Genomic DNA, 13,520 nt, shown 5'->3' on the forward strand with positions numbered 1-13,520 from the left:
AAAAAAAAAAAAAAAACGCTTCTAAAAACGCAAACGTAGCATGTAAACCTAGTAAATCAGACATTTTGAAATGTCAGTTACCATCTATCAAGTTAAATCGTTCAGGAGAGGTTGGAAAACGTCCCTTGTACATTAAGCCTTACACTTTTCCACAGAAAAAAAGCTGACTCACCTATTTTGTCTTGCTATTGACTCCAGGCGATCTGTCATAGCAGAAAGGGAAGACACTAAGAAAAGAAAGAATGAGATTTACAGTACAGGAAATGTCCTTGGCATATGCATGTAACTGAAAACAATCTTAAAACTGCTCACCTTTTAAAGCTTTTTGTAAGGTCTCTAGACAGCTAACAAGGTGTTGGTGCCCTCCAGTCATCATTCCGGTCCTCTTCTCCTGAAAAGTGGATTCAATGAACATAAAAGGACTGCTCAGGCTATTCAAAGTAATCTAAGCTTCCAAAGTACAGTGAGGACGGAAAGTATTCAGACCCCCTTACATTTTTCACTCTGTTATATTGCAGCCATTTGCTAAAATCATTTAAGTTCATTTTTTTCCTCAAATGTACACACAGCACCCCATATTGACAGAAAAACACAGAATTGTTGACATTTTTGCATGTTTATTAAAAAAGAAAAACTGAAATATCACACGGTCCTAAGTATTCAGACCCTTTGCTGTGACACTCATATTTAATTCAGGTGCTGTCCATTTCTTCTGATCATCCTTGAGATGGTTCTACACCTTCATTTGAGTCTAGCTGTGTTTGATTATACTGATTGGACTTGATTAGGAAAGCCACACACCTGTCTATATAAGACCTTACAGCTCACAGTGCATGTCAGAGCAAATGAGAATCATGAGGTCAAAGGAACTGCCTGAAGAGCTCAGAGACAGAATTGTGGCAAGGCACAGATCTGGCCAAGGTTACAAAAAACGTAAGGTTCCTAAGAGCACAGTGGCCTCCATAATCCTTAAATGGAATACGTTTGGGACGACCAGAACCCTTCCTAGAGCTGGTCATCCAGCCAAACTGAGCTATCGGGGGGAGAAGAGCCTTGGTGAGAGAGGTAAAGAAGAACCCAAAGATCACTGTGGCTGAGCTCCAGAGATGCAGTCGGGAGATGGGAGAAAGTTGTAGAAAGTCAACCATCACTGCAGCCCTCCACCAGTCGCGGCTTTATGGCAGAGTGGCCCTACGGAAGCCTCTCCTCAGTGAAAGAGGCATGAAAGCCCGCATGGAGTTTTCTAAACAACACCTGAAGGACTCCAAGATGGTGAGAAATAACATTCTCTGGTCTGATGAGAACTTTTTGGCCTTAATTCTAAGCGGTATGTGTGGAGAAAACCAGGCACTGCTCATCACCTGTCCAATACAGTCCCAACAGTGAAGCATGGTGATGGCAGCATCATGCTGTGGGGGAGTTTTTCAGCTGCAGGGATAGGATGACTGGTTGCAATCGAAAGATAGATGAATGCGGCCAAGTACAGGGATATCCTGGACGAAAACCTTCTCCAGAGTGCTCAGGACCTCAGACTGGGCCGAAGGTTTACCTTCCAACAAGACAATGACCCTAAGCACACAGCTAAAATAACGAAGGAGTGGCTTCGCAACAACTCCGTGACTGTTCTTGAATGGCCCAGCCAGAGCCCTGACTTAAACCCAATTGAGCATCTCTGGAGAGACCTAAAAATGGCTGTCCACCAACATTTACCATCCAACCTGACAGAACTGGAGAGGATCTGCAAGGAGGAATGGCAGAGGATCCCCAAATCCAGGTGTGAAAAACTTGTTTTATCTTTCCCAAAAAGACTCATGGCTCTATTAGATCAAAAGGGTGCTTCTACTAAATACTGAGCAAAGGGTCTGAATACTTAGGACCATGTGATATTTCAGTTTTTCTTTTTTAATAAACATGCAAAAATGTCAACAATAATTGTGTTTGTCTGTCAATATGGGGTGCAGTGTGTACATTTATGAGGAAAAAAAATGAACTTAAATGATTTTAGCAAATGGCTGCATTATAACAAAGAGTGAAAAATGTAAGGGGGTCTAAATACTTTCGGTCCCCACTTTATATCTAGTCTAAATAACTTACTGTAGTTATTAAAAGAGGTGTACACAAAAAATAGCAGGATTTGGACTGTACTCACAGTAAAATCCCTTACCTGGATAATAGGACTGTCTCTAGTCTGGAGACAACTGCGTTTAAGTGAGGTAGTGAAAAAGAATTTCAGCTTTCTGGATGTAATAAAAATGCCATGGCTCCTGGTTTGAGGCTGAAAGCTCTAAGCAAGCTTGCATTTGGGGTTTGCAACAATGGACTTAAAAGCACTTATTCTTCATGTAAGCCTTTCAGAGGCAGCCTAAAGGGGATGTAAAGTCAGAAGGTTTTTTAACTTCATGCATATTGTGCAGCAGCCCTCCTCGGCCCCCTATTACTTATCTGAGCCCCATCTCTGTCCCGCAATGGCCACGAGTGTCTTAGCCATCCAGGACTCTCCCTCCTGACTGGCCGAGACACAGCAGCAGCGCCATTGACTCCAACTGCTGTCAAAGTCAGTTAGCCAGGAGAGAGAGGGGGGCGGGATGGGGCCAAACCACAGCTCCATGTCTGAATGGACACACAGAGCTGCAGCTCGGCTTGGGTGCCCCCATAGCAAGCAGCTTGTTGTGGGGGCACTCAACAGGAGGGAGGGGCCAGGAGCACAGAAGAGGGTCCTGAGAAGAGGGGGATCCGGGCTGCTCTGTGCAAATCCACTGCAACAAAGCAGGTAAGTATAACATGTTTGTTTTTTTTCTATAAAAATAACAAAGACTTTACAATCACTTTAAACTGAGTATCTATTTAGATGCACAAGTAGAAGTTTCCAGAAGTGTGAACTACATGTCAAAATTATCAACAAATCTGCAGATATTAAGAGATAAAGTTATGTGAAAATCTCAACTTTTCCTGTAATAGCTAAACTTGATCTTTCCCTTGTCACCTGGAAATATTCCTAAATAGAGAAGCTTGAGAGATGAGAGCAGGACCAATACAGACTTGTGCAGGAAGAAGCGATAGAAGTTTAGCTGCCTATATCTGTGGATCTACCAATAGTTTTGACAGGTGGTTTTCTCAACCTCTGTTCCTGCATTTTTTTATCATTTGCTCATCTAGCATTGCACAGCCCTGCAACAGATTTACTTTAACAGAAATCTTTCCTGAGAAAAACATGGTGTCCATTAGTGACTTTGATAAGACTGACCCCTGACTTGGGCAACGAAGGGGATTCTGAAAGCTGCTGAAGATACTTTTATGCGCAGGAATCCCTAGCTGCATGCTCCCTATACCTGTCTCTGGAGAATCTCCAGAGGATGTACAGGAGAAGACAGAGAAAAGATACAACAAAATCCAGGTCAAACAATATACTAGTGTATTTGAACCACCATGATTCCCTTAAGGACACACTGCCATGCAACAAGGGATGACTGCTCTGCAAGACTAAGCCCCGGAATCCACAATAAAATGGTAAACTAAGTGAATGGTGCCAACAAAGTATACTCACATAACAGCCCAGAGGAGCAGGGTGAAAAAGGTTGTGCATGACCAGGTCTTGCCAGGCCAACGTGCCGCAGTACACAGTGAAAACAAACTGACAAGGCAGAATCACAGATCTGCAAAGCAATAGGGGGGGACCAATGACCACCAGCATCACAACCCAATCAGAAGGAACAGGCTGCCTAAGTTGCCTACATCAATCAAGCAGCAAAGTCCAGCACAAGTCTTCAGTGAAAAAACCCTCAGGTAAGCAACTTGACCAGGAACACAGGCACACCAGGACCTGGTTATCTGAAGGGGACTCCCGACAACCACAACCTTCAGAGCCAGGGGAAACAAAACAAACATGTTGAAGTACTCCTGGATGGTCTCGGAAACACAAAACAACTGAGAATGTCCTTTAGGCCTTATTTTTACTGCTGCTCTTGGGGGCGTCTGGCTTTTTCTTTCTGCCTCTAAACACTAATGCATGATAGCCTGTGTGTCCATGGAGCAGTCCGTGTCCATGAAGCATCAGTGTTTTGGTAGAAAAAATAAAAAAATAAAAAAACACTTGACGCACGTTAATGCTATGCACGTTTAGCTCTTAAAGCAGATGTATACCCTGTTTTGTGATTTTACCTACAGGTAAGCCTATCATAAAAGCTTACATGTAGGTAAACGTAATATCACCTAAAAGTACACTGTTTAGGAGATGTTCACCTTGTATGCAGCCGCTGACATTAGCGGCGCATGCGCTCTGAAGGTCCTGAGTATTGTGCCGGAACTTCAGAACTTCTTACTGGAACTAAGGGCTCTAGCGCAGGAGTGACATCGTCACAGCTCTGGACCCTCAAAGCGCCGGAGCCCACAAACCCAAAAGAAACATTGAGGGAACATGTCAGCCCCCTCATCGGTGACCGGGCGCCGCTGCGGGGGGCTTCGTTCTAAGGTAAGTATTTCATAATGTGCTAGCACATTATGCCATTGTCTTGCAGGGTTTTAATTATTTTCTCCCAGCGGTTTAACTACTACTTTATTAGTTCATTTTTTCAATGGCTAGAATAAATTATTATTCCTGCCAATGAAATTAAACGCCCAAGAGCTTGACACATCTAAAACGTGTTACAAGCATCACTTTTTTTTCCTAGCCAAAACGCCATTGCCAGGAGAAAAGGTATCTAGGAGATATTGCCAAAGGGTCTCCAGTGTGCATGAGGCCTTAGATCTGCCAAATGCAGTACTACAATGACCCCCAGAGGGTTACTCAACTGCTGTAGCAGGGTGAAAAGGAGAAATATTTTCTGTGTCAAGCACTCATCAGCTGGAGCCCACGTAGCTTTGTGCCTCTTATTGGTGGTCAGAGCATAGCTGTGCCAGTCCTTCATGCACCAGGATCAGATATGCTGCACTCCTGGGCAATAGGCTTAGTAGACCAAGACTAAACTGTGCTACGGCAGCCCCTAGTGGCACCCGGGAGATAAACAGGCAGTTCTTAAAACATTTATAAAGGAGAAGTCCAACCAAAGCTCGTTTGGCTGGGCTTCTCCTATGGATCACAGAAGTGCAATTCGTTTTGCACTCCTGTGACCCATTATCAGCAGAGAGCGGACTGAAGTCCGCTCTTTGCCGACATTGCGGATATCAATCCAGGCACCAAGTCATCCGAACAATGGGAGTCTGGATCTGCCAGGTGCCTGGACCGACACCCGTCTCAGGCTCTCAGCAAACCGCTGAGAGCCCGAGACTGCCACTCCGCCCCCTCCAAAACTCAGCGCTCCAATGAGCGAGGCGAGAGATGAGCAGAGAGCTGTGACTGACAGTCTACAGCTCTCTGCTTGGGGAGCTGTGAAAATCGAGCGATGTTCGTTCGCTCGGTTTTCAGTGCAGAGGCCCCCGGGCGACATGCAGAATCAGCCCAATGCTGCAGCCACCTAGGTAAGTATAAATCTAAATAAACAAAAAACACCTTACTTCTCATTTAAGTGTTGGTCGGTTTATGTAGGATAATATATAAACCTTGGATTGTGAGCATAATTTGTTCCAGAAACATGCTTTTAATCCAAAGCACTTGTATATCAAAGCAAATTTCCTCATAAGAAATAATGGGAATGCCAATGATTCGTTCCACAACCATTCATAAGTCCTTCAGTGTATAGTCCATATAAAAAGATTATAGCAATGTGATAGGTTGTGTAACCATAAAATGTATACAAATGGCAGCCTCCACAAGGGCATTAGCAGCAAAATCCATCAGGAGCTACAGGGTATAAAAGAGAAGAAGTGTCTCTAAGTGTAGCAACATGGTTACATTTAATGAAGGTACAACATTTAGCAACTCACATGGTTGATGATTAAAACAGGCATATCTAAGTATGCAGGCATTCGGGGTAAAGCTGTCCACATAGATCATCTCCCGCACCGCAGGCTCTCACCGCTGTCAGTCTGCAATCGTGACAGGGAAGACTACGCTGTGGTAGAGCGATCTAAAAGCGTGGCTTGAACTGCTCGTGGAGCGCAGCGTGGAAGGGGAGATGTTAATGGCCGGTGCGGAGGTTGGTCTATGTGGACAGCTTTACCCCAGATTCCTGCATACTTAGATGTGCCTGTTTTAATCATCAACCATGTGAGTTTATAAATTTGTACCTTCATTAAATGTAACTGTATTGCTACACTTAGAAGCGCTTTTCTTCCCTTTTATATTTAGTTGTGACATGACACTACTTGTATATAAAGACTTAGCTTGTATATCAAGTCAAAATTTATTTAGAAATTTTGCTTGTTATGCAAAACGCTCTCAAACCAAGTTTACTCTCAAACCAAGAAATTACACTTTGCTACAATGTAAAGTAGTGAGTTTACAGCTTGCATAACAGTGTAATTTTGCTGTCCCCTCAAAATAACTCAACACACAGCCATTATTGTCTAAACCGCTAGCAACAAAAGTGAGTACACCCCTAAGTGAAAATGTCCAAATTGGGCCCAAAGTGTCAATATTTTGTGTGGCAACCATTATTTTCCAGCACTGCCTTAACCCTCTTGGGCATGGCATTCACCAGAGCTTGCCAGGTTGCCACACTGGAGTGCTCTTCCACACCTCCATGATGACATCACAGAGCTGGTGGATGTTAGAGACCTTACGCTCCTCCACCTTCCATTTGAGGATGCCCCACAGATGCTCAATAGGGTTTAGGTCTGGAGACATGCTTGGTCACTCCATCACTTTTATCCTAATCTTCTTTAGCAAGGCAGTGGTCATCTTGGAGGTGTGTTTGGGGTCATTCTCATGTTGGAATACTGCCCTGCAGCCCAGTCTCCGAAGGGAGGGGATCATGCTCTGCTTCAGTATGTCACAGTACATGTTGGCATTCATGGTTCCCTCAATGAAATGTAGCTCCACAGTGCCGGAAGCACTCATGCAGCTCCAGACCATGACACTCCCACCACCACTCTTTACTGTAGGCAAGACACACTTGTCTTTGTTCTCCTCACCTGGTTGCCACCACACACGCTTGACACCATCTGAACCAAATAAGTTTATCTTGGTCTCATCACATCACAGGACATGGTTCCAGTAATCCATGTCCTTAGTCTGCTTGTCTTCAGCAAACTGTTTGTGGGCTTTCTTGTGCATCACCTTTAGAAGAGGGTTCCTTCTGGGATGACAGCCATGCAGACCAATTTGATGCAGTGTGCGGCGTATGGTCTGAGCACTGACAGGCTTGTCCCCCACCACCCCTTCAACCTCTGCAGCAATGCTGGCTACACACATACGTCTATTTCCCAAAGACAACCTACAACCTCTGGGTGTGACGCTGAGCATGAGCACTCAACTTCTTTGGTTGACCATTGCAAGGCCTGTTCTGAGTGGAACCTGTCCTGTTAAACTACTGTATGGTCTTGGCCACCATGCTGCAGCTCAGTTTCAATTTTTTTTCAGATCCTCAGTTCTTTGCCATGATGTGCCTTGTTGAACTTAGAGTGACCAGTATGAGAGAGTGAGAGCGATAACACCAAATTTAACACACATGCTCCCCATTCACACCTGAGACCTTGTAACACTAACAAGTCACCTGACACCAGGGAGGCAAAATGACTAATTGGGCCCAATTTGGACATTTTCACTTAGGGCTGTACTCATTTTTGTTGCCAGCGGTTTAGACATTAATGGCTGTGTGTTGAGTTATTTTGAGGGGACAGCAAATTTACACTGTTATACAAGCTATACACTGACTACGTTACAATGTAGCAAAGTAATTTCTTCAGTGTTGTCACATGAAAAGATAAAATAAAATATTTTACAATAATGTGAGGGGTGTACTCACTTTTGTGAGATTATATATATACATATATATACACACACACACACACACACACACACACACACACACACACACACACACACAGATTGCTCTATTCACATTGCAGGTGCATTCATTTTCCTCCCACTCAGCAAATGTGATTTCTCGTAGGCTCCATTTGGGCCCCGGTGTGTCTCATTGCGAGGCGACCGTCCTGCAACCCATCTGCTTGGATGCTTTTTTAGCATGCTCTGGTTTCCTGTAACCTCTTCATTAAAAAGGTATGATTATTGATGGTCACTGCATAAATGCTGATACAATATGGTATGGGCACGTGTTTTGTATGTAAACACTCTAACTTTATGTTTCATTATTTAGATGTCCTTATCCCCCTGAGGAAGATTTGAATTACTATAAATCGAAACGCAATGGGGGCTTTCTGAGCGATAAATCTGAGATAGGAAATTTCATGTACACAATGTTGTTTGGTAATGCCACAAGGACATCCTACATAGCATAGAGGGTATGTATACCAGAGCTCATGTTTTTACAACTGTATTCCTTCTTGAAACTTTATATAATTTTGGATCACATACATCATTTTATATGTGAGATATATTTTTTTACATATGCAATTGAGTCATTTTGTATTTCTTGCTGTATAAAAGCCCATAAGAGCTTTTTGTTACATAATTTAGGCCAAGCAGCATCCTTTCACCCATATGGATGGGTGTGTATATATATATATATATATAGCGTAAATTGATGATAAAAACCTGTAATAAACAAAATGAATAAATCTGGAAAGGCACCATCAATGCTGAAAGATATATCCAGGTTTTAGAGCAGCATATGCTCCCATCCAGATTTTTTTTTCAGGGAAGGCCTTACATATTTCAGCAGGACAATGCTAAACCTTATACTATATCTATGACAACAGAATGACATTGTAGTAGAAGAGCCTGGGTGCCTAACTGGCCTGTCTGCAGTCAAGACCTTTTACCAATTGCAAATATTTGGCAATTCTTGAAACAGAAAAATACAACAGAGTGCCCAGCACTGTTGAGCAGTTAGAATCCTGTATCAAGAAAAAAAAAAAAAATGGGACAACATTCCTTTCTCAAAACGCCAGGAACTGGTCTCCTTAGTTCCCAGACATTGACAGACTGTTGGTAAAGGAAGAGGGTATGCTACACCGTGCCAAACATGGCCCTGTCACAACTTTTTTGAGCTATGTTACTGCCATCAATTTCCAAATTTTTCTTAAAATGGTATATTTTCTCAGTTTAAACATTTGATATGTTTTCTATTCTCTGTTGTGAATAAAAATAGGATTTTTTCGTCATACTTACCTGTAAAATCCTTTTCTTTGAGTACATCACAGGACACAGAGTGAGGCTATTATTCCTTACTTACTGGGTTATACTTCATCTCCAGGTGAATGGACGCTGGGAGACCAAAAAGGTCTTTAAACAGGACGTGATCCCCTATATAACCCCTCCATACAGGAAGTACTTCAGTTTTGTAACAAGCGCTTAAGAGGGGAGGGACCTCTGTGTCCCGTGATGTACTCAAAGAAAAAAAGGATTTTACAGGTAAGTATGATGAAAAAATTCTATTTTCTTTATCATATATCACGGGACACAGAGTGAGGCTATTATTCCTTACTTACTGGGACGTCCCAGAGCAATAGCCTTGAGGGGAGGGAGATACCCTGCCAAAACAATAGTCATCAGACCTATACGCCAGCCCGCAGTACACTGCGGCCGAAGGCCGGATCCTCGGGTTGCTCGAACATGCACTTGATAACATTTTGTGAAGGTATGCACTGAAGACCAGGAAGCGGCCTTACAAATATGAGCCACAGATACCTGATGGCGAAAAGCCCAGGAGGTTCTTACACGCCTGGTAGAATGAGCTCTCACCCTAAAAGGGAGGAGCCCTACGTTTCAGACCATAGGCCTGAATGACCAACTGGCGGACCCAATTGGCAATGGAAGCTGCCTGCCCCTTCTTGGCTCCTTCTGGTAAAACAAAAAAGGAGTTTGATCCTCAGATTTCTGCAGATCTAGACAAATAAACTCTGACTACTCGCACTACATCCAAGGAGTGCAAACGTTTCTCTACGAACGAGGCTGAGAGGAAAAAAAAAGAATGCAAAACAATGTCCCGATTCAAATGAAAGGCCAACACCACTTTTGGCAAAAAGGATGGAACAGGACGTAACAGGACCTTGTCATGGTGAAGGATCCAGTATGGTTCCCTGCATTAAAGGGTCACCAACTCCGACACCCTTCTAGTCGAGGTGATGGCCATCAGGAAGACTAGCCTGCCTGACAGCAAGACTAATGGAATTTCCTTGATAGGCTCAAATGGTTGTTTCTGTAACACAGACCGTAACAGGTTTAAGTCCCAAGGACACATAGGTGACCTAATGGGGGGGAAGCAAGCGAATTGCATAAAGGTTTGGATCAGTGAATGGGAGGCTAAGGGTCTTTGGAAGAATACTGACAAGGCCGAAATCTGACCCCTGATTGTACTCAAAGCCAATCAGATTTCCACAGTCGACTGTAGAAAAGAGAGAATTCTCCCAATCACGTATTTCCGAGGATGCCATTTTCTGGCTTCACACCAAGCAATACAAGTCCTCAAGACCTTATAATAGATCTTCCAACTAGTCACTGTTTTTCTGGCATTCACTAGGGTAGCCACGATTCTTTAACAACCTGGCTTCAATAGCCATGCCGTCAAATTTAGAGACTGTAAATTGGGGTGAAATATAGGACCTTGAGACAGATCGGGGTGACGCGGAAGCGTCCATGGCCCGTCTATTGCCCGTCTCACGACCTCTAGGAACCAGGGCCTTCTGGGCCAGGCTGGTGCCACCAGGATGACTGGAACCCCGTCTCTCCGAATCCTGCACAACAAATGTGGAAGGAGAGGGATCTGGGTGAAAGCATAAACCAGGGAGAACTGGTTCCATGAAACTACTAAAGCATCTGCTCTGATTGCCAGGGGATCCCTTGTTCGGGACACAAACTGCTGTAGCTTGTAGTTGAACCTGGATGCCAATAGATCGACCTCTGGCTCCACCTTGCGGACACTGGTAAAAAACTGAAGTACTTTCCGTATGGGAGGGGTTATATAAGGGATCACTTCCTTTCTAAAGACCTTTGGTCTACCAGTGTCCATTCACCTGGAGATGAAGTATAACCCAGTAAGGAATAGCCTCACTGTGTCCCGTGATGTATGATAAAGAAATACAGGTTTATGAGATTTGCAAACCGTTGCATTCTGTTTTTATTCAGTTTAGATTTTACACAGCATCCCAATCATAAACTAGTTAAAAAAAAAGTGAAGTATGGGTTTCCTTCTTTTTGCTTACATCTATTCTATGTGAGCTGCTGATATCTAAAAATCTTTCCAGCCCTCTCAGAAGTGCCCTCATTCTGTTAAAATCAAGCTAAATACCTGTGGGAGGGGCTACAAACTTTCATACAGTGTAATACCGACAATGGCCTGGCTCTGGAGCCTGGATCCACCCACTTTCCTGTCATCTTGCTTGATCATGTCCTCTCTCTGCTCCTGAGACTTCACAGTGAAGCTGCTCCCCTCCCTTCTCCCTCTCCTCCCTCCCCCTCCCTTCTCCCCTACAGCATGTTTCAATGGTCAGAAGAGTCTGAAGAGATAAGAGCACTTCAGTCAGTGACTAAGGTAGGAGAGGTCACTGATAGTCCTGTGTATGTAAATGTCCTCTACATATTACTATCTACTAGAGTGAAAACAATATATTTGTAAAGCAGAATACACAAATGGATGTGACAGCACACAGGCATTCCATGCATTACTGGTATAGTAAAATGAAATAAAATCAGCGCTAACATTGTGAATGAATCAGTTTATTGACTATCTGGATTTGTATATGAGACAATGAAACATTCCATTCACATCTACTTGTATTTTCATACTGAAGCCCAAAGCTCCTCAGACATGGACAGAGCTTTGCTCCCCCATAATTGGTGTATTACCTATTACCCCTAGAGTAATTATGTTCCCTTCATTGTAAATGGAGTATTACAGGATCATATGCCGTACAGTGCCAACACATGCCGTACAGTGCCATCACATGCCGTACAGTGCCATCACATGCCGTACGGGGATGATGGGACTGTATAGGAGTACAATAACAGAGCGATGATTTGTATGTACAATAAAGGAGACTCTGGGGACATATCGGGGGTCACATTAGATGTGGGGGAATTGTCAGTCTTCCTCTCCTATGTACTGTACACAGGTATGCTCTCTACACATAGCACTGTGTACATTTCAGGGAACAGACACAGGGCACAGGTCACAGGTCACTATGCTCCTGCTCTTGTTCTGGCGCTCCCTGTTATAGGGTGACAATGCTCTGATCCAGGCTCCTAAATGTGCTCCTGTGTTGTCACATGGGCTTTTGATGGAGAGAAGTGGAAGTTTCAAAACACATACTATGCTATTTTTCGTAATAAAAGACAGCAATTGTTTATGATACACAGTGCTTTCAAAAACAAATGTGTTACAATTAGGGTTTACATCTACTTTGGGGAAAGTTATAACTACGGTCCACTTACCATAATTTGTCGAACCAGCTTTATTGTCTCAGGCCATGGTCGGTTCTGGTTATACTTAGTATGGAGGCGTTCCAAAAGGGAACTCATCTTTATCTGGATCCTAAAAAAAAAATTTTAATCATGATTTGACTATTTCATAAGTATTCTACAACGGCAAAATCAAAACTTCATCTTTACCGCAGTGGCTGGTGATCCTGAAACATTAAGAGCTCATACAATCTCTGCATTCACTTTGCGTTTCTGCATGCACAATTGCATTGTGTATGTGATTATCTGCGCACAAGTGTGTGAATAAAGTTGCAAGCATGAAGTGAGAAAAATCACTTGAATGTGTATAAAAAATAAATGAATGCTGGGCTATCACGAAGAGTTTATCTGTGAGAAATCTACTAAGTCTACTTAAATTAACTTACTAAGGCTGGAGCAGCCAGAATTTGGAACAGCTGTGCATTGCAGTCAGCTTCAAGCTTTCATTTTCAAAGCTATACTGAACAAACTAAAGCTAGAAGGTGATTGGTTACAATGTACAGCCGTTTCACATTTTGTCTTCTCCAGTTTTAATAAATTCCCCCCAATGTATTAAAGCCTCCATCTTATCTTTACTTCTTTAGCAGCTGCACATGGTGATTACATACGACTGTGCAGTCCTATGTGCACAGTGAGTGAATTTGACCTAGCGCACTTGGTAATCTAGTAGAGCCGCTCAGACATAAAACATTGCTTAGGCTATGTTCACACGCAAGGTTTCCGAACCGACTTTGCCCTGCGACTTCGCCTAGGTTCACATTGGAGCGATTTGGCATGCAATTTGAAATGTCAAACGCTTTTGCTGCGCCGCACCGATTCCCAAAAGTAGTTTCTTTATTACTTTTGGCGACTTCGGGGTGCGATTTACATAGACATCTGTGCGGCAACCTGCACAGATGTCTATGAAATCGCCCCCGAAGTTGCCCTCGAAGTCGGGACCGACACGCGGGAATGAAATTGTGGGAGTTCAGCTGAACTTGCGCGATTTCATTCCTGCTGTCAGTGTGAACCTGGCGTTCAGGTCCGACTTCCATGAACAGGATTTGATTTTGATCTAACTTTG

General features: G+C 43.4%; 1 protein-coding gene across 1 annotated transcript in view; it reads right to left on the reverse strand.

Annotated features, from left to right (window-relative positions):
• MED1 (mediator complex subunit 1) overlaps positions 1-13,520 on the reverse strand; it is a 360,443-nt gene that overhangs the window by 309,618 nt on the left and 37,305 nt on the right. Inside the window, exons 2-4 of the mRNA XM_073608341.1 lie at positions 12,431-12,530; positions 313-391; positions 173-227 (exon numbers count right to left, since the gene is read on the reverse strand). Of these exons, the coding sequence (XP_073464442.1) occupies positions 173-227; positions 313-391; positions 12,431-12,517 (221 nt within the window). The 5' untranslated portion in view covers positions 12,518-12,530. The remainder of the gene's footprint in view (positions 1-172; positions 228-312; positions 392-12,430; positions 12,531-13,520) is intronic.

The sequence above is a fragment of the Aquarana catesbeiana genome, linkage group LG12 (assembly GCF_042186555.1).
Source record: "Aquarana catesbeiana isolate 2022-GZ linkage group LG12, ASM4218655v1, whole genome shotgun sequence".
Lineage (NCBI taxonomy): Eukaryota > Metazoa > Chordata > Amphibia > Anura > Ranidae > Aquarana > Aquarana catesbeiana.